At 44.7% G+C, this 21456-nt stretch overlaps 2 protein-coding genes and 1 non-coding gene across 3 annotated transcripts in view; 1 reads left to right on the top strand and 2 right to left on the bottom strand.

Annotated features, from left to right (window-relative positions):
* The window catches only part of TEX14 (testis expressed 14, intercellular bridge forming factor), a 28451-nt gene extending 26381 nt beyond the window's left edge, over positions 1–2070 (bottom strand). Inside the window, exon 1 of the mRNA XM_062507125.1 lies at positions 1935–2070. Within this exon, the coding sequence (XP_062363109.1) occupies positions 1935–2070 (136 nt within the window). The remainder of the gene's footprint in view (positions 1–1934) is intronic.
* On the bottom strand, positions 950–1164 carry LOC134052743 (small nucleolar RNA U3). Its single transcript, XR_009933895.1, has one exon. It is a non-coding gene; the product is annotated as a small nucleolar RNA U3 (small nucleolar RNA).
* A 559-nt stretch (positions 2071–2629) lies between the features above and the next one.
* On the top strand, positions 2630–18397 carry RAD51C (RAD51 paralog C). Its single transcript, XM_062507126.1, has 9 exons — positions 2630–2747; positions 3375–3633; positions 3861–4027; positions 5034–5167; positions 7293–7424; positions 9473–9539; positions 12146–12206; positions 14646–14706; positions 18169–18397. Exons 1-9 carry the CDS (start codon positions 2630–2632, stop codon positions 18274–18276), a joined length of 1107 nt encoding a protein of 368 aa, XP_062363110.1. The 3' UTR covers positions 18277–18397.
* The last annotated feature ends 3059 nt before the right edge of the window (positions 18398–21456 follow it).

Raw genomic sequence — 21456 nt, 5'->3', positions numbered from 1 at the left:
GAGCCCCGACACCCGCCCCGCGCGCTCCCGGCAGGAGACGGCGCGGCCCCGCCGAACCCCCCGCGGTCCCGGGAGCGCGCTCCGAGCCCCCGCGGGAGCGCCCGCGCCCCGCGGAACGGCCGCGGGTGGCGGAGAGAGGGACACGCCCCCTTGATTTACATGTTTCTCCCCCAATGGCCAATCAGACGCGTTCCCGCGGCCCAGAAGCCGCGCGGTCCCGCTCGTCCCCCCACGAGAAGTGACGCTGCCGCCCGAGCTCGGGCTGTCACAGTTGTCGCGACACGACACAAGGGACCGTCACCGCTCGTGCTGCCGCCGCCGCGGACCAACAGAGGAGAAGAGGCCCGGTGCCAACATCAGCAGGGCGGCACGGTTGCCGCCGGGGGGGTGCGCTGGCTCCCAGCCTCTCCCGACATTTTCAGGGTGGCATTCACGTACCGAGAAGAACAATTCCACAGGGCACCTTTAAATGAACTCCGCCTTTGCATCTTTGGGCTCAGCCAGAGCACCGCGGACCCCTCACCACAGCCGACTGCACCGGATAAAGAGCACAACACGGAGCAGTTTCTCCCGAAACCCCATCAGAATTTGTAGCCTGACCGACACGGACTTCCACAAGTGACGAACGGCAAGTCCGGAGTCGATTCCCCTTTAGTCCCGTGTCACTCTCGGATCATCATCGCTCTTCAGAGACAAGGCCGCACCAAGGAAGACCCCTCGCCCTGCAGTAACAGACGGGTCGAGAACCCGACCGGCCTGAATACCCGCCCTTATAAAGCTTAAATCCTAACTTCCCGCCCTCCCTGGGGACCGGCCCACGCGTGTCACTGCAGCGAGAGCCCGGCTGCGTGCTCAGCAGCAGAAAAGGAAACACTCCTGGGCAGAGACCACCCATCCCTCTCCATTCACTCCAACTCTGTCTTTAACCAGGAATAAAAAAGGGTCACAAACCACTCAGCCCGTGCTCTCTCCCTCCCGAGCCCCAGACTCCGGGACCAGGAACGGTCATCAATGGCCAGCGGCTCCTGCACAAGCAGCACCGCTCGCCCGCTTCGCGCTCAGGAGAGAACACCCCGCTCCTCCTCGTGGTTTGTGACGCCGATCAGGGAAGATCACTCTCCTCTAGTGACCAACTACAGAAATGATCCCTGAAAGTATAGTCTTACCGCACCACCGCCCCCCGCGCCCGGCCCTGCCGCGCGCACCCGCACACAGCGCGCGGCGAGCCCCGACACCCGCCCCGCGCGCTCCCTGCAGGAGCCGGCGCGGCCCCGCCGAACCCCCCGCGGTCCCGGGAGCGCGCTCCGAGCCCCCGCGGGAGCGCCCGCGCCCCGCGGAACGGCCGCGGGTGGCAGAGAGAGGGACACGCCCCCTTGATTTACATGTTTCTCCCCCGATGGCCAATCAGACGCGTTCCCGCGGCGAAGCGCCGGCCCCGCCCCGGGAACCCGCAGCTCTGGATCGGCGCAACCCAGCGAGATCCGTGATCCTACAACCGAAACGGAACTGCACCGAGTATTTGGATTCATGTACAAATTGCCCTGTTCATGCGTGGCTACAAATCTGATGGTCCAAATGATTAAGCTGTAAACCGTACCTTAAACTTTTGGCAGTGTGAACTAAAATCCATTTAAAAGAGAATATTCCTACAGCTGACTTCCAGAATTTTAGTTTTACAATGCTTCAGTCATGTTCTTATGAGCACTTTACTTATAAAATATTAATTTTCCTTTCAATTCACTTATCTTAATACATTTTTTGATTAAAGAACTATTCCCACTTAACAGAAAAGGGCAGCTGTAAATAATTTTGTTAATATATTTCACTTAGAAAACTGCATTCTGCAAGCAGTATGCTGTTTTTTGCCAGAAATAAAATAATACAGGAAAAACGTAAATCTTTTCTGCCAGTACTTGTCTAAACCTAGCTTTTACCTTTTTTCAGAAGCTTCTTCACTTTCATATAGTTCCCTTCCCTGACATACTCATGCAGGTCAGCTTCCAGGGAGTCTCCTTTTATATGTCCAAGCTGGACTGGGCATGGAAATGAGAGAGGGACCGGATGAGCCATCTTCTTTCCTGAACAGAACCGGGAAAAGGTAGGAAAGATCATCAAGCTGCAAAGCACCTCAACGTAAAGAACTTATTTCTGACTTCAGAACCTGCATTAGCTTAAAGTTATGTCTGCTCCGTGCAGAAATCCGCACATATGGAAGGGGAAAACAGCCTCCTGCCCTCCTTAACAGTGACAGGAGGGGACAGGTGACAACCGGGAGATCACAGAACCTGCGAGGAGCAGCGGCCTCTCCGCGGGCACACAGGCGGGACACAACCAGCGGCATTCCCGGCTGGGGAATGATCGTTCCAGCCCTTTCCCAGAACCCCCGGACACACGCGTCACACGCGGATCCGCTCACCCGCCGCCTGAACGGCCGCGACACGCGGGAACGGCCGCGACACGCGGGAACGGCCACGCGCATGCGCGATTCCCGCTCGGTTCGCGCCGGTGCGGGGGCGGGGCCAGACCGTGAGGGGCGGGGTCGGTGGGCGGGGCCGGGAGCCATCGCCGCTCCCTGGACGTGTCCGGAGCGATCCCGGGACGTGCCCGGTGCCCCGGTGGCGGTGCGGCCATGCAGCGGGAGGTGGGCACGCTGCCGCTGGCCCCCGCCCTTCGCGCCCGCCTCGCCGCCGCCGGCTTCCAGACGGCGCAGGAGCTGCTGGACACCGGACCCTGCGGCCTGAGCAAAGGTACCGGCGGCGTTCGGGGCCTCCTCGGTATCTTCCGGGCTCTTCCCCCTTCCCTGTGCCGTGAGGTTTCCGGGAAATGGGCACAGTGAATAATAATAATAATAATAAAAACGGTTCTCATAAAAGATCAGCTGGCACTGATGGATGTAAACAGGATGCAGGAAAATGAAAGGGTTCTATTAGGCTCATCGTTCCTCTTTCCACAGTTTCCTTCTTCTTCTTACTGTGTGATTCAACAAAATAAGGTTATTTGAAGTTAGAAAATTGTCTTTTTCAAGGAGTGTGTAGTGATTCCTCCCTGTGAGGGTGCCCAGAGCAGCCGTGGCTGATCCCTGGAAGTGTCCAAGGCCAGTTTGGATGAAGCTTTGAGCGAGCTGGGATAGTGGAAGGTGTCTTTGCCCATGGCGGGGGTGGAACTGGATGGTGTTTACGGCCCCTTCCAACCCAAACCAGTCTGGGATTTTAATTATCAGCAGCTTTACTGTCTATGACAATAAATGTTTCAAAATCACATGATTAGTGCCGGGTTGTCCTGAGAGGGTGAATATGGTTCATTTTGTGTCACGCTGCAGAATCCATCACTGCTTATCAAATGAAGGTGGTGTTTTGTGGGTTTGACTTCTCCAGAAATTGGAATCTCCAGGGAAGAGGCGCTGGAAGCGCTGCAGGTGGTGAGGCAGGAATGTCACGGGGATGCAGCAAGGACGGCTGGGGGATCAGGTGCGACCAGGAAGTGCACAGCCCTGGAGCTTCTGGAAGAAGAGCAAACTCAGGGTTTCATCATCACCTTCTGTTCAGCACTGGACAACATTCTGGGAGGTGGAGTGCAGCTGACAAAAATCACCGAGATCTGCGGAGCACCTGGTGTTGGCAAAACTCAGCTTTGGTATTTCGTTGTCCCGTGACTTGTGTGCAACCAAGAATCACTTTTTGTTTAACTCAGCTTTTTCTTCTTGTCGTGACTGCAATCTCTGATCCTTCTCCAGAATTATAAACATAATAATGCTTGTACTACTCCCTGTCCCGTGTATTCCTCAGGAGTATTGCTCCAGGAGCGAGCTGGGACAGCTCTGGGATGCAGATATTGATCTCTATTTCTGTTTCCCGTGGCAGCATGCAGCTGGCAGTGGATGTCCAGATCCCAGAGTGCTTCGGGGGCGTTGCTGGAGAAGCTGTGTTCATTGACACTGAGGGAAGTTTTATGGTGGACAGAGTGGTGGACATTGCAGCTGCCTGTGTGCAGCACTGCCACCTTATTGCTGAGGCTCAGCAAGAAGAGGGTGCGTTGCTAAGTCATTTCTTTCTGGAGGAGGCGAGGATGGAGTGAAACAAGTGTCTCGTAGGCTGCAGTGCTACTTTTGGAGTGTTTGCTGACAACTTTTTATTTCCAGCTGTGTGTATCAAACCCTGAACTAAATATGTGTCTGGAGGAGACTGAGCTGGGCTACTTTGAAAATAATGATTTTTCTACATGGTGATTTTTTTTAACATTTTGATCTTGGGGCTTTTAGGTGGTGTGTGGGGTTTTGGTGTTTGCTCTTTCTCCTTTCCTCTTTTCTTTCCTTCCTTCCAATTTTTTAGCACCTTAATAATGATATTTGCAGCACCTTATTGATCATATTTGCACCTGTTGAGCAAAACTGAGTGTTTCGTTTCAAAACACAGGAACAGGAGAGGAAAGAAAAGAGGAACAGCAGAATTTTATGAGGCAGTGTTGCTGCTGAAGGCCCATAGAGTAAAACCTTAGCTGGAATTCAACTCATCCATAAAGTCAATACAGCAGCCAGGCTGCTTTTAATATGAGTTTTAATCTTTAAGTTATCAGTCTCTTGGGAATAAGGACACAACTTTTGTGTTACTCATATAGAATTTATGCACCAAACTTCTGTTTGAACTGAGGTAGAAAGACACTGTATCAAATGAGTTACTGCCTGTATATTAAACAAGGGGTGATTAATAGTCCCTGATGTCCTCTGGTGGTGTTTTGGCTTGAAAATGATTTACTGGAGAAGTTCTTGCTTCAGAAATAAATTTTTCATTGTTGGAGGCCTCCCTTGGAGGCTCCAGTGTGTCTGTGTGCAAATGCTGGGATAGCATCTGCTCACCACCTTCCTGACTTTCAAACCAGACGGAAAATATGTTTCCACACTCCTTACCTTGCCTGTTCTGTTTCTGGGGGCTTTGCTGTTGCTATGTGTGGAGGGCAGGGTTTGGTGGGATGATGAAAGTAACAATATGCTCTACAGACTTCTGACTCATTTACTCATCTGTTTGTTTTGTTCTCAGATCATCGGAAAGCTTTGGAGACTTTTTCTCTGGAAAATATCCTGTCTCACATCTATTACTTCCGTTGTCGTGACTACACAGAGCTGCTGGCCCAGGTCTACCTCCTGCCAGAATTCCTGTCAGAGCATTCCAAGGTAAGGGTTGTTGCAGGCTTCTCAGGAGGTGTCACTCATCTTCATGTTGCTGAAGATTTTTTGTCTGCTGTAGTAACAGGAGTAAACACCTTGGTACCTCTTCAGCTTGGCAGTAGAATATTGGCTGATAGCAGAGTACAAATGTAAAGCCTTCTGCTTGTTTGCCTTTTCGTTCCCATCCCAATTACTCTCAAGAGTATTTTGCTTTTGCCATCCTCCTGAATTTCCACTCTGAGCTGAGGACACTGGGTCTGTGCTGCCACATGTTCCATTTTGGTGAGCACTGAGCTGTGAATCAGCACAGAACTGCTCCATACAAGAGCCTCAGAGCCGGGGGGGTGTGTGGTGACCATGGGACTGGCATCAGAAGGGCTTGGTGCCACTTTTTTTTTGTCCTGGAAGATCACTGAGGACCAGAAATATCCTGCACCATCCAAGTGACTCCTTTTCAGTGCATCTTCTGTTGCTACAAGCAACCAGAGCTTGCAGCTTGACTCTTGGGTGGACTGCAGCCAGAAAGTTTCTTAGTACCTAATGTCTTAGAGAAATGCTATTGTAAGGCAGATTTTCACCACCTCCCTTCCAGATTTCTGGGTTCTGCACTGCAGATCACTCCCTGTCAGGATCTGGGAAATATGACTGTGCCTTGTTCTATCAGAGCTCAAATCAAGTGTTGGATTAGAATGTCTTTTGCATACATTCCAAAATTTTTCATTTATGGGAGCTGTTGTGTTCTTGCAAACACAGATGGGAGCCTCACTTTTGCTCAGTGTGGTCTGGTATTTCCCTTTCCCTGCCAGGTACTAACAGTGCCCTGTTGTGTCTGCTCTTGTGGAAAGTACATGGCTTCATTAGCACAGTTCCACTGGGCTGCAGCTCCCTGGAACCATCTGTGCTGATTATCTGGCCTTGGCCTGCAGCCTGAAGTGCTGAAGGTTGCAGGAGAACCACAAGACCTTCTGCTGATTCCTTGGACAGGCTAGAAGTGATTTAACAGATTGCTCATTGCAGTCCAGCTCTCATTAAAATTAGTCTGATCCCTCTGGAGCTGAGTCTGGGACTACAGGAAGCCTCCTGATTTTATGGTTTTAGGAGAGAGAAAAAGTTGTAGAAGGCGTAGAGATAAGAAAGACGTAGAGATAGAGATCTAAATGTGCCATTTGGAAATATGAATTAGTTTGAGATCTTGTTCATAATATGAGAAAAACTGTTAGAAAATATTCTCGTAGTAAAAAAAACTAATTCTTTAAGGTCTGCTAGAGCCAAGCTGGCATGGACAAGGCAGGTGTTACCAAGCTCATTTTAAATACTTTAAGTTTTCCTGTCTACCATGTGGGAGAAATTTTAACTAAATTACATCCTACCTGGACATAGGCTTGTATGCTCCAGTCATAAAGAGACTTCCCAGTAATGAGTTAAATCAGCAATGCATAAAATCAGGATTTTTGTGTTGTTTCCATTTTGTTATCTTGTGCAGTAATGCAAGAACTTGCAGACACCAAGGATTTCAGCAACATCTGAACATGCAGGCACTGTGAGACCATCCATCTCCCTCCTGTATTTCAGACTTGGGTCATCAAAACAGCCACAACAAATGAAGTTAGAATAAATCAAAATCCCAGACTAATGTTTATCCAGTGTCTTGAGGGTGATGAGCCAGCAGCTGCAGCGTGCTCTGACTTCAGCTAATGATTGCTACAAAAGAAATAATTCAGCAAAGCAAACATCTTGAGACAAGATAGATCCTCAGCTCCAGTGCAGTGTGCCTGGAATATCTTTAGGCATCTGTTAAACTCCGTGTTTCTAAGACAGATCACTGATAACAGCTGAGCTATCTCAGCCGTAGCTCCAGAGAGCTTGAATTCTGATTTTGATTTGGATTTAATTTTTGAAGGAGAAGGTGAATTAATTGCTGTTTGTGGAGAGTTGACTGAAGTACAGTTCTGTTCAATGATGATTTTCTCCAGCTTCTCCTCTGCAAGGCTTTAAGTCCAACTTTGCCAGTCGTGTTCACCTAAGGATGAAATAAAACATTCCAGTGCACTTAAAACCAGGTCTTGCTGTTTTTTTGTCATATTTTTATAGGATGGCAATGGCAGTTTTTTATTTTTTCTCCTGCATTTAGGTCCGGCTGGTGGTGATAGATGGAATTGCTTTTCCCTTTCGCCATGACTTTGAGGACCTGTCCCTGCGCACGAGGCTGCTGAACGGGCTGGCACAGCAGCTCATCATCATGGCCAACGACCATAAATCAGCTGTAAGTCCATAAATCCCAAATGATGCTACATTTTTTTTTACAAAAAAATAATTTGCTCTTGCCTCTAAATAGCAAAATAAAACTGCAGTAATACCCTCTGCATTCACTCTTGCTAGTTTAGTTGGTAAATATAGAGGGATCACAAAGGGAAAACACCTAAGAGGTGGGAAATTCCTAGACATGCCAAAATAAGGAAAATTTACATCAACAGCATCCTGTGCATCTTAATGAAGTGATAGCATGGCATTTCTAATGCTGTTTGCCATCATCTCCAATGGTTTGGTTGGACAAGGAATGCCCCGGAGCATTCAGCAGTTCCAACACAACTTTCCACTAAACTATGGTTTTAGCGTTCCTAGGGAGGAAAACCACTTTTAGCTGCTGGATTGGCCTTCTCTTCTGGCATCCATGGAAACCCAGAGCCTCCTTCCTGGGCATTGTTTTACGTCACTGATGGTCTGGAAGCAGCAGAGCCGCAGCCAGCAGGTGGCACTGGGAAGCTACAGCTGTTCCAGAAGTTGTTTTGGAAGTCTGGCAGCTCAGAGAAGCATTGTTCAGGAACTGGAGCTTCCCCAGCCCTCAAAATGGTGCTTGTGCTTCTAACGGTGTCCAGGTGACTTGTGACCTTGTCACCCACAACTCTCTGGTGCAATTGGCTTTTGTTCCATGTTGCTAAAAATAAAACTCCTTTTGTGCTTCCTCTGGGAGCTGTAGGAAGGGAACAGCCCAGCATTCCCAAAGTGTCCTGGCATGAGCTGTGGAGCTTCTTCCTGCTGCTCTGGGCACCAGGGAGATGATGTTCAGGGTCTGCACAGCCTCAGGTTTCCTGAGTGCTTTTTCCCACAACTTGGTACCTGGTGACCTTGAACAGCAGCTGCTGTCATTGGACAATGTTTTTCTTTGGTCAAGGATAAAAGATATAAATAATTTCTTCTGAACCAGGGAGTAGTTTAGTACAAAGTTGCTAAAGCAACTTGCTAAAGGAATCAGAGCTTCAGGAATAGTTTTGCTTGGATTGGCCCTCTTGTTAGTGGTGTCTGAGTTAGTTCATGAGCTGGGAGCAGGCTAAATCCAGCCTGCATGCCAGGGATTGCTTGTCAGGCAGCTCTGGATGCTCTAATATGGAAGGAAGTCAGATCCTAAAGCTGGACTCGGAGTGAGGATGCCCAGCCCTTCTCCAGCAGGGAGATGAGGAGGCTATTTGGGGCTGTTCCCATGCACTTGTGATGAGTTACTTCTCTAAAAGGTGCAGTATCTGTGCTGGGCTCCGGGCTGTGTGAATGTTTTAGGGTGTGCTCAGTGGAACTGTTTGCTCTCACACACTTTTCTGAACTGCTCCAGCAAGAATCTGCTGAGCATGTCAAACAATGGAACTCTCTAGGGTCTTAGATGGGTCCAATTTTTCACTTTTAATGAACTTTGTCGTTAATATTCCTGGCTCTTTTCTGTCTCACCCACCCCCACTTCTACCAGGGACCTAACCTAGACTGTCTGTGAGCCTCCCACAAGTGATTTGGGCTGTGAAAACACTCCCCCGCTCTGTCTGTTCACTTCCATTCTGCTTTGTGTTGTACCCACTTGTGCATTTTTAGACTACAAGGTACAGAAATTCAGTTAATCACCAGGCTAATGCACACTGTGAGCAACACCACCAAGTTCCTTTACCCCAGGGACTCAGAGCTGGCTCCTTCTTGAGCCAGTCACCTGCAGTTAAACACAGATCCAAACAGCATTTAGGAAAAATGTTTTGGGGTAAATAATTGTGTGGAGCTTGCCTCTCTTGAAGAGGAAGAAATTGAGATTTTTTTTCTAAGTTTTGTCTGAAAGAAATGTCCCATTCAAACGAAAAATACATTTTGCAGGTTTCTCTTAATTTGTTTTGAAAAGATGAGGCACTTTTACAGTTTCTCATCACAGTTGCCAAGAGTTTTGCCTGAGTAACTGCTTCATCAGTAAAAGCTTTTTTGAAAATTCCCTCTCTTCCCTCCCACTAGTAGGCTGACTTCCAGGAGGTTTTCTTATTTCTTTGCTTCTGTTTCCTTTTTCAGGTAGTTCTGACAAATCAAATGACAACAAGGATTGGACAAAGCCAGTCCACATTGGTACCTGCTTTAGGTAAGTGTTTAGCTTTGAGTTGAAAATTGATATATGAGTTGCTTTCTTATGTAAAAAGAAAAGTCATCCAAAAAGTGTACCTGGAAGTAGTAAACCTCTAGCAGGAATGTGGTGAGGAGAAGGTTAAATCACTCAAAAAAGAACCCAGCTTAATAGCTGCATGCCCCAAACTGAGATGCAATTTCCTAAGTTCCCAGAGAACCATTCACTGCCTCTCCCAAACAGTTTAAATTGTTTATTTTCCCATTACCCTTGAACATATCCCATTAGTTATTTGAACAAGGCATTTCATATTTGCTGTATCACTGGAATTTTCTGCAGTTCTGATTTAGAAGCAAGTTCTTTGTGGGATCCTCAGGCACAGCCTGCCCTGAGCCAGGTTAAAGATTTTTTTTTCCAGGCTGCTCAATTTTGCCCTGTAATGAGCAGATACCTCATCCATGCCTTTCTGCTGCAGTCACAGGGGAAAATAAAACAGTTCTGAAGTGCAGTTTTCTACAAATTAAGAAAAGGTTCAGCATTTAAATTTTATTTCAGGCTGTAGCTTTGCATTATTTTATGATTCACTTAAAGGGCACAAATTCTTCAGTTTCTGTGAGCTAAGTGATGATTCTCTTGCTCTGCAGAGCAGAGAGAAGAGGACAGTACAAAGGCAAAGCTGTTCTGAGAGTCTGTACAGGCACCAAACCATTTGGCAGAGATGTAGGGTAAAATGAACAAACATAGCCCATCTCCTGCAGGAATGTGAAGAATGTGGAATTTGGAGCTGTGCAGGCAGACCCAGCTCCCAGGATCTGATCTTTTTTGTCAGTTTTGCCTCTTGCTCTCTGATGGATTATTTTTGGCAGCCTTTCTGGCTACAAACTCAATTAAAGCTAATAGAGTCTGTCTTTTTTCACTGGCCAGCATTGTTTGGGAGCTGTTGTGTTTATTGAGTCATGGGGACAGTAAAGAATGTGAAGACATTCAGAGGAGGTTATAATTCCCAGATATCCTGCCTTGCCTTGTACATATTTTCTTTCACAAACAATTAATTTGACATGACCTCCTGTGGAGCTGACTGTGATTCTCCCCAGAGTGTGTGACCACAGTATTGTTAAACTGAGCAGTGCGAACTCTTCCAAAAATGCTACTTGGTACCAGTTAGGAGAATATTTAACCAAGTGGTTTTGATGCCCTGCTCTGAAGAAATGATGTTTCAGAAGTCTCATAAAGGCTAGAGAACCTTCTATCCATGGTTTGGTGTAGCCAAAGGAACTGTTGAGGAAGGCATCAGCAGCAAACCCCCAAGTAAAATCACTAAATTGGGTTTTTTCCCCCCTCTGATTGGTAAGCCTGAGAAAAAGCTTTTTCCTGAAAGCATTAATCTCTAAACTCTTATTCAGGTTCTGAGCAGAAGGGAAGATCTTAATTATGAGGGAAAAAAAAAGGAAAAAAGCAAGCACAGATGCTGCAAGGTATTAAGTCAAGAGCTTTATGAAGGGGACAGCTTTCTTTCCCACTAGTGATAGCTAAGCTGGGTGTTCCTAGACATTTCTACTAAATATATTTAGAAAGGAGGTCAAATATTAATCTACAGGCAGTTCAACTCAGAAAAATCTCATTTTACAGTAGCATTTTTCACTCATATTCAGTGCAGATGGAAATGTGCTGGTGTGGAATTTGTAGCCATTGTAAAATGTGTTTTGATCTCTGCCTCAGAGCCATTTCTGAGAGACAAAATCTTTAATCTCAACTCAGATATAGTGGAGCAAGTTCTGGCAAGATGCCCAGGGGGTCTAGGTCTTCATGACAGTGGGATTTTTTTTTTTTTCCTTCTCTGTGCTCTAATAAATATCAGATCACAGGAGGCATGAGGGGCTGGGGGTGTGGGGGAGACCAGGGATGGCTGGACAGGAAAGAGCAGGTGAACAGGGGAGACTTGGACTGCTGACAGGGATAAACAGAGGAAAAAAAACACCCAGTAAAGATGTCTGTACATTGACTTGTGGTCAGGTGTGAGCTGAAACAATGGGACTGAGCCCCTGGAGCAGGGTAAAAATCCAAACTTCCTTCTCTCTTTCCACCACACCTCCCTGCTCCTTGCTTTTGGTTGTGTTATTTTGCATTTTGCTGTCAGAAGCAGAAGACTGCTTCAGGGACCCTTAATACTTTAATAATCATTGACTTTCTCCCAAAGCTGGTATCCCAAAGGGACTGATGTTTGCTCATAATTATGCCTGGGAGACAGAATATCACAGTTCTGAGGTAGGATTTAGACCTCCTCACCAGACTTACTTCAGTAGTAATTAGTCAAATCTCTTCTTCAAGCTGCCTTTGTTTTCAAGACTTGCCTAGTACCTGTCCTTTATTAGGCATCCATACAGTTTTTCTACAAATATGGAAGTATTGCATCAAGATTTCTGTAAAACACACAGACTACAGAGGTTATTCCTTGTCTTGGTGTATTTGTTGTGAAATCCTTGCAAGTATGAAAAAAAGTGATGCATCACTGCAAGAAGGGCATTTTTTTTTTTAATCATGGGGGTTTTTGAAGATTAATTTCATTTCAGCTTGCTGCTGGTGGTAGTGTAAGAGGTAATGATCTGTCATGTTGTGTTCCTCAGGAGAAAGCTGGGGACATGCTGCCACCGTCCGTTTAATCCTCCACTGGGACAACAGTCAGAGGTGAGGGAAAATGTGAGGAAAATCCAAATAAATACAAATATGGCACTGGAGAATCCTTCAAACTGGCCTTGAGGGCCAAGCAGGGGTTTGAATTTGGCTCCTGGCCTTGCTCTGCCACCTCCCAGGCTCCCAAGACTCAGGAATTTTCTGGTTCAGGCTGGGACAGTGTGGGCTGAACTGTCAGGCTCCTCCTTCTCACCCTGGTGGGTTCTTCCTGAAAAGATGCCATGGTTTATAAAGGTGTAACATCCTAATGGCAGTTCTTCAGACACAAGCATTTAGGATCTGGTGGCTGAGTAGAAAATTTCTTTTACTATCTGCATTTTACAAGATAGGGTTGGGTAGGGTTTTTTTTCTTTTTGAACAAAACTCTTCTTGTTTTAATGTGAATTTTTGCTACAGACTCAGTGCAAGTATTGAGGTGGTGGGTTACAAGGTGATTTTTGTGCCTCACTCTGAAGAGGTGCAATTTCAACAGTCTCATTATAAAGAACCTCCCAGTCCTCCATGGTTGGTTGTGGCCACTATAATTTATTGGAGGAGAATTTTTTTGCTTCAGTGTTTTTATCCCCAGTCAGTCCAAAGCCAAAGATGCCAAAGAAAGCTTTAAAGCCACCAGTGACCCTCAGGACTGAGGCTGCTGAGCCTGAGCTTCAGGGCTTGAACCTACTAAAAACAGTGTGAAATTCTGTTTGTTGCAATGAGATCTCCTCTGTTTCCTGGTTCTTTTTTCCCCTCTTTATATTGCAAGGTCATTTCTCTTTTCTGCTCAGTTAAATTTGTCCTGTATGTAATGTCACAATGCAGCACCTTGAGATTAAGGAGCCGTGCTCAATTCCCTAATCTTGTGCAAACAGTGAGCAAAAATGCTGCTGGAATGTTGTGCAGAGTTTTGCTTGTTGAATTTGAAAGACAAATGCAGTGGCTCTTTCTTGGGGAGTTTTGTTTTTAAATTCTAAGTTTGAAGGCAATGCAGGATGATTACAGCAGGCTGTTTAATTTGGAATTAAATTAACATCACTGATTAGTTAACAGTCTTTTTAGGACAAGTTGCATCAACATAATGATTACAGAGTGAACAAAAGTTAATTTTATATATGAAGTTTTTTTCTTCTGCAACAGAGCTAGGAAGGCTGCAGATAGAAGTTCCAGAAAACAAACCAAGGAGAGACAAACCTGGCTTATTTACTGATGTAAATCTGCAGCTAACATGGAATGGGTCCTGCAGAAACAGCAGTTCTGGATATAACTGTAAAAGCAGAAGTAGCTCAGTGCTGTCTTATTTTAGCACAGGCTGCCTATTTGTTTTTATATCAGGTTATTGAGGCACGAAGATAGTTTCAGGATCCATTTGCCATATTAAAAATACTTTTAAATGTGCTTCAGTCAGCTCTGATACCTGTCCTCTCCTTTCTCTCTACCACTGAAAATGCCAGAGCTTAATTCTAAGGGTTCTCTTTGCTGAGAGGAAAGATCCTGTTGAGTCAGAGGCTCCAGCTGAGCTCTTGTGAAAGCCTGGCCTCTGCAGCTCCAGATTTGGGCAATTTTGTCAAGTATAACCCAGCATTTGAGTGTTCTGAGGAATTCCCTGTGTAGCTAACATGAAGTGGCAGTGTTCCTCTGGCTGTAATTACGTACTCTCTAATAGAATGCCACCTCAGGGAGGAAAAAACCCCCCAAAAATAATTAACAAGATTTTTGGCAGGGTGTCTTGCTACAGAGTAGAACATTTTCTAGATTGGCTTATGTAAGTGTGAGTTTTGGGGAGGTGGGCATGGTGCAGTTGAAAACCCCTTTCCTTTTGAGCTGCTTGGCAATTTTCTCTCTATATTATGCAAGCATTTACTGTAGAACACAAATCAAGGTGTATTTCTTAGAGTGTAAATGCAGCAAATCAGGGAAGTGTCAGAGGAGAAATAAAAGGGAAACTATTTTCTCAAGGTTGTGCTGTGTGTCAGTGGCAAGGGCAGGCTTAGAAATAGAACATCAGCCTCTGGGTTATATTGACAGGCTTGTGAAATCTCTGGAAAAAGCCTCCCTAGAAGTACTGGAATTCTTGAAGGTCTCTCCCAGCTTTGAGAGGTCAAAGAGCAAGTGATTAATGGAGTATGGAAGAGTTGTGCTCAAAAACTTTTTTGTTTGCATTTTAAGAAAATGACATTTGGAATTAATTCATGATGAATATTGTTCCAAAAATGTCATCAAATACTGTGATGAAACAAGGCTAATTAATCATTCACTCTTTTTAGTAGGTCTAGATTGTGTTTGAGCTGACAGGTCATGTAAGGATGGGAATCCACAGTTTGAATGACCTATATGAAAATACATCCCTAAGAATTCCACTTGTACTGTAGGAAAACTTGGGTCTAGTCACTGAGCTACTTGGAATTTTTAATAATGTATTAATTAATCATAATTACCCGGGGTTTGTTTTACCAGGTTGGCCACGTTGTACAAATCACCGAGTCAGAAGGAATCCACCATAGCCTATCACATCACAGTGAGTATTCCTTTGGGGCTGGAGATTCACAGGCTGGAGCACATTGTCAGCTGGAAAGGAATTTTCAGACAAATCTGAGAATGGTCTTTGCTTTCTTAGTGTTGCTTTAAAGCTGCCTTCTGAAGGGAAGCAGCAATACTGAGATATCTCCAGACTCAGGGGTAATTTGCTCTTTTTTTTTTCTTTAGAAAAGTGACCCAGCATTTTGTCTACTCAAAGTTAAAATACTTTTGATTTCCAGATCAAACTTACAGGCAGCCTGTCCCCATCTGTTCTTCTGCTGGTGCTGCTTATTTTATCTGCCCCTGATGTTAACTTTTGCCCTAAGTGCAGCTACCAAGAACAGTCTGAGCTTTCATTTTGGGAGACCTGAATAGTTTTCTCCCTGGTCAGATAGGGTGTGGTTTCTCAGGTGGCTCTTTGCATCTGAGTTCATCTTTTTAGGATGAGGATGACCAGAATTAAAGCTGGTATTGCAGAGGCCTCACCAGTGCTTTGTTCCATAGGTGTTTCCCCATCTCTGCTTTATGTGTGGTATAACCCACGTTGTGTTTATCCTACACTGACCCTACACCCAGCCAATGCACACAGATTTTTCTCTTCTGTCCCTATCAGAGAAGGAACTTCCAGCTTATGGAGTCCTTATTCATCCCTAGTTAAATCTGTGATTATTTCCTATTGTGGAGTGCTTAGATACATATTAGTGAGAAGAGATGCTGTCTAGGCTGTATTTAGGTTTAAAAGGACAGCACCACTCAACTCTTACATCCTCAAATGTCAGATCCATAGGTACAACTCCATAACTATTTGCTACATGTCCTCATGGAAACACATTGCCATAGCATTTTCTGCAGACTTTAATGCTGCCATCAGATGAGATCCTCAAACTTTCAAACAGAAATCTGATTTGTTTTTTCCCCCCACTCCTGAATGTATTCCCCTGGACAGAAGGAATACTGCAAATAAATACTTTTCTAAAGACTGGAAGGGGAAGTGGGATTATATCCTAAAGTTGTTTGGATCCTGTGACGTGAGTCCTTTTTTCTCCAGCTGACAAACAGATGGATTTTATCTCAGACAGTTTAATTACATTTTTCTTTCAGTTTTATAAGCACCATAAAACAGTTATGCTCTCTTCTGTGTGAATGCACACTGTCTTGAAATAGAGTTGAGAGTGAGTCCTAATCCAAGATTGATTAAAATTTAAGATTATCCCTTTGTTTTTTTCCTTAATCCGGAAGAATTGCTTCAGGAGATGATTTCTTTTAGTTAAAAATGTATTATTCCCATTTCTTTCATGAAATTTAGGTCTGATAACAGTCTGCTGTTATCATTTCTCATTCCTTAATTAAACTGAAAGATGTCAATACACGTCCAGTGTTTCAAAGTCAGATTTGTGTAAAAAATAAAAAAGAGATATTTAAAAATAAATTCCTTAGGACTCAGAAATGTGCAAATGAGGTGCACTGGTACCATTGGCAAAGTGGCTGCTCAGTAGCCATGAGCTGATGAAATGTGTGAATTGATGAGTGAGCTCTGGGTTGTTTTGTCCCATCTTTCCCAGCACACTGGAGTCTGTCACCAGTCTGAGGGGGCTGTGGAACTCCTCTCCCATGAAATCCTTTCTTCCACAGGCTGATAAGGATTCATTCTTAAATGCAGAGTATAGAAATGGAAATTGATTTATGCACAAGGGAGTAAGTAGCTCGGCTGATTCACCTGAATTTCCCAGGAATGTGACCTGATTATTTCATAGTGAAAGACAGTGACCCAGGATCTAAATTCTGGGTAGGAATTGTGTTTCCCTGAACCGTGGAGGGTCTGCCAGGCCAGCAATGGGAGCACTGCTCAGGTAATAAACACCTCTACCCGTGCCAGTCTTGCTGCAGAGGGTGTAAATCCAGGGGACATTAAGGAGCAATTCAAAATGACAGAAGACTGAGTTTGTCCTTGGTTCCAGCAGCCACATCCTCACCATCTGAAACCTGCTACCAAAGCTCACAAATACACAGAAAATTCTTGTGTTTTCAAGGTGTCTGCCTATAACCAAGTGCAAAACATCCATCCTGGGCAGCCTGCTTTATGTTCTGGCCCTTCTAACCCTTGGAATGCTTTCACTGGGAGTCAGCACTCTGGATTAAGTGGATACTTGGCTTCAGATCTGCCTTTGTGCCTCAGGGAAATGGCAGAGATTAGATGCAGTGAAACATTAAACTTGAAGATTCTCCATTATGCTCTTTAGAATAACACTTGGGTTGCTTATAAATAGCAGAGGGGCTGCACAGATCCTGCCCCTGTAGCACCTCTTGCTGTTTGTTCCTTTAAAAAGCCCGGGTTGGGTGAGGTGATGCATTCAGAAATAGAAATACAGGGATGGGAGACTGAAACAAGACATTTTGCTGGGGTTTGGGATTGATCTTGGTGTGGGACACTGGAATTTGGGAAGAGTCACGTCTGATGGTAATTCTGCCTGCTTTCCTCACACTGCACCAACCCAAAATGTCAGCATTCCTGAAATGCTCTCGTCCCCACATTGTCTCTACCTGAGCGTTTTGGATCAGCAAAGCAATTTTGTGTTCTGATTAATGCCTTTTCCTCACTAAGTCTGCACTGAGAGTCTTCACTGAGCTGTCAGCAGCGCTCTCTGCACAGCATTTGTCTGGAGATGGGAATTCAGAGAGTTGCAGGCTTCACACAACATCTCATCATCTCCATCTGCATCCATGACGTGTAACTAACTGACTTCAAGATCTTTCATATTTTAAAATGCTTAAAAATTAAATTGTGAGCTACAGTAACAGAAAATATGAGTGGTACTAGGCCAGATAGATCACTTCAAGCACTCTCCTGAGTAGCAGCATGTAGTTTTCACTTCTACATTTAGTTTTTGGCAGTCAAAGGTTTTCATCCCATTGTGTCCCATAAATTACTGTGCTGGAACAGTCTTTGCAGTCTAGAGACAGATTCAGCTCTGCTGTTCTCTTACAATGTCTCATTGATGTTTTCAGTTCATTAAATAGGTACATGGAACAAAAATATCCTAGGTTGTAGAAATTCACAGTTTTGTTTCTGAAAATGACTGAGGCAATTAATCCAGTCATCTCCTTGCTTCTGTGGGAGCTGATGGATTTGTCTTTTGATTTATTTAAATAAGCAACCTAAGTTAATTTACAGAGAAGCAGTTTTTCATAGCCATAGGGGTGATAAACAGTAAAATGAAAGTGATAGCCTGGTTGGTTAAAATAAACTATCTCTAAAAACCAAAATGAGCAGACATTAGTTGGCACATGTGTTGTAAAGTTTGCAGTGCTGAGCTTAACCTGGTGTATAAACATTCTGTGGCTGCTCATCCCAAATAAATGGCAGCATCATTTCTCATTCTGATCTTCTGGGAACTGGTTACTCATACTTTCTATCCCTACAAACCTTAGCACATGATTTTCCTTCCATGTCATCTCCCAGTCCCATGGTTTCCGGGATGTGCAGCCTCCAGCTGCCACTCACAGCACAGAAGGGACTGAGCTGAATCCTCGGAAACGGCCACGGACAGAGGAGGAGAAGCAGCAGTGATTCCAAAGTGGGATGGCAAAAACCTGCAGGAGAGCAGTGGCAGAGTGAACGTGCAGCCAAAGGCAGCCTGAGAGACTCTCAACTTCAGTTCCTGCTCGGGACTTTATTTTAACATTAAGACTGCAACATGCAAATTCCTGTGGCACACAATTCCTTTGTGTATGGCATAGTTGTACTTTTATAATAAAAATCTATGTTTTCTATAACAGGTGGCTTCAGCTTTCGGGTTGGGGCTTTTTTTGTTTGATTGTGGAGGTTTTTTTGGGGGGGGTTGGGGGCTACAGCTCCATCTTTTCACACTGGGTAAAAAGACAATGAAATGAGAGCCTCTGGCACAGCACATTTAATGACAGGCATGTGGATCAGTCATCTGGCTTTGTGTGTACCTGAATTTTAAGGAGGTTGGATGCAGCACTGTGCTCAGCACAGGCTCAGAGCAGGACACAGGCAGGGGATGCTGGAAGGGAAATGCAGCTTTCAGTGCTACACCAGAGTGGGGCTTTAGGCCTCACCTGCTGCAAAGTCCTTGGGCAAGGACAACCAAAGCTCTGCTTTGAACTTCTCATTTAATCTGTAGTGGCAACAACAGAGATGAAAGGCTGGATCTGAAGGACAAAGGATTTAATCCAGCATGATAATTTTATGTTCCTGTCTCAGTAAGTGAGAATATTTTACCGTGGATCAGGCTTGAACCAAAGTGCTGCATAGCCCTGACTTCCACCTTCTTCATTTCATTTCTTGCTGTAATCAGGATCTCTTTTGTTCGTGGCTGTAATAAAGAGGAAACCCAGACTTAGGCACCAGCAGTATCAGCAGCTCTAAAGTCTAAACCCAGAGAATGAATGTACACTGAAAGCACAGCAGTTTTTTGTCCTTATTTTTATTAAGAGAAAACAAATCAAGGAGATTATTAGAGGAGAAGAAAGGTGCTGCACTGCAAAATAGTAATTACTTCAATTATGAGAAGTGTTTGTACACATGCACAGAGATGACCCCTTTTGGCAGAGCACTCGGTAACGTTAGAGCTGAGGAAACTCAGCCAGCAGCTAAATGGAGAATTCAAGTTGTGGGAGTCACTATCCTAAATTTTTTATTTAGTATACACTAAACTGACTTTGCCTTGAAATGAAATTCAGTGCTGAATGTGAGTCATAAAATCTCTCTATTCAAAAAAGGCTGCGTAAGAAAAAGGGGAAAAAAGGCAGTGGTTTTTACATCATTATAGGGTTTAAATAAAAATTACATAATAAAATATTAAAGGGAAAAATACTGAGTTGCCATGCAGCAAACCGGGCTGTGTCAAAATTTAAAAACTGTGAGTCAGGGAGAAGCTCTGAAGCAAGCAGCATGACATAGGGGAAGGGAGGCAGCGGGATCTGTGACTCAGACAAACATTTCAATGCAGGAGACACAGGCAAACAAAAGGATCCTACCGCATGTGATGTCAGCAAGCAAACGCTCCCGTTTGGGAATAAAGGCTTCCTACGTATTGCAGTGCAGGAGGAGGGGGGCAGCTGGCACCGAGCTCTTGCCTACGTAGCCACGAGGAAAACCATCCATTAGGATTGTTTGAGCAATATTTTCAGGAGCTCTCCTGGTTCCTGGTGATAGCTGCTATCTGAGGGGTTTGGTAATTATGGAAAAATCCATTTCTGTCGGTGCATTGTGCTGGGATTTAACACCCTCCACACGTCCTTCTGTGTGTGAGCAGAGTAACAGGGTGGCTCCCATATACTATTAATTTCAGCTGACTGGTGGTTTTAATTTTGTTTGTAGTAGAGTAGCATCCAGAAGCCCCAGCTGAGATGCTGATCCTGTTATAACAAGATAAATGGTCTTGGCTGAGTAAATGTTAGAGCTTCCAGTGTTATGGGCATCGTTATTCAAATAAAAAAGATGCACAGTTACTGGTTAACAGTGGGAGTTACAAAATGTCCAGGGGAAATATTGGAGGCTATCTATACTGAGATTTTTAAATTTTTCTCTTCTTTTTTTTTCCTATTGAAGCTATTATAAAAATCAGCTCTGCAGACCAGAACTGAGAGAAGGATCTGTTGGCGGAGACAAAATTAGATTAAATGAGCCAGATTTCGTTCTCATCTGCTGGAGACAAGGAAGCTGTTCCAGGCTCAGAATTGCAGAGAAAGAAAAAATTTGACCGTTGCCTCACCAGTAAATCTTCCATGGCAAGTTGATTTTTTTCCCCATATGTGCCTGAAATTCTCATGCATGTCTCAGCATCAGTGCCCAACAGCGAGGGGCAGAAGAGAATGCTATTACTGCACAAAAAGTGAGATTCTAAGCAGCCAACCTCATGGCACTGCATCAAAAAGAAAATGGGTTGTTTGATTTGCTGCTTAAGTCCCAGTTTGCTGAAAGCCAAGGGCTTTAACTGTCATGCTGAGTTTGAAATTATTCCATTTTGTGGGGACGACATTTACTTGTGGTGGAGGAACTTACTTTGTCACCACAACAAGAATCCAGATCCCACCACAGGCCTTGGCAACAGGCAAACACTGCGGTCACAGGAGAATTCTCAGGCCCTGAGTCCTGCTTTGAAACTCTTTTAGTTTGGACAGGGAAAATAACAATTTATTTGTTCCTGATTTGATGTGTTCTGCACCTTTTCCATTATGAAATACTGAGGAACCTGTGAGCCTGCGAGTAAATTTAAGAAAACAGAGAGAAGAACTAACATCACTGGGGTACAAAGGTGTAGCCAGGGTTCAAGGTAGGAAATCAGTCTCCTATTGAAGTCAGTCACAAAGTGATTGATTTGTGTGGAAAGGAGATTTGGCCACTAACCTGAGTGCTGAATACAGAGCTGAGAAAAGTACATTTAAAATATCACAACCATTTTCCTGTTCAATTTCAGTTCCTGTTCCTTTAGTTCTTTTACAGGGGGACTAAATTTAGGATCAGGTTTACAGGTATTTCATGGCTTAACAACAAAGGTGAAATCCTCCCTGCCTGCTTTTTGAACTCCACCCTTGTCCTGAACAAAGGAAGATAGGAAAGTTGGAAGGGCAAGTCACGGTGCTCCAGCTTCTCCAAAGAGACTGTCTTTACCACGCTCAGGATAATAATTCTCTAGAAAGGCACATTAAGATGTGTTGTACTGTTTTAATTCTATATGAAATACACGTGGTAAGTTTAGAAGTGTGGTTTGATGCTTTCTTA

This window comes from Cinclus cinclus, chromosome 22 (genome assembly GCF_963662255.1).
Source record: "Cinclus cinclus chromosome 22, bCinCin1.1, whole genome shotgun sequence".
Taxonomy (NCBI): domain Eukaryota; kingdom Metazoa; phylum Chordata; class Aves; order Passeriformes; family Cinclidae; genus Cinclus; species Cinclus cinclus.
The sequence above is the reverse complement of the archived record's forward strand: the minus strand, read 5'-3'. Positions and strand labels throughout refer to the sequence as shown.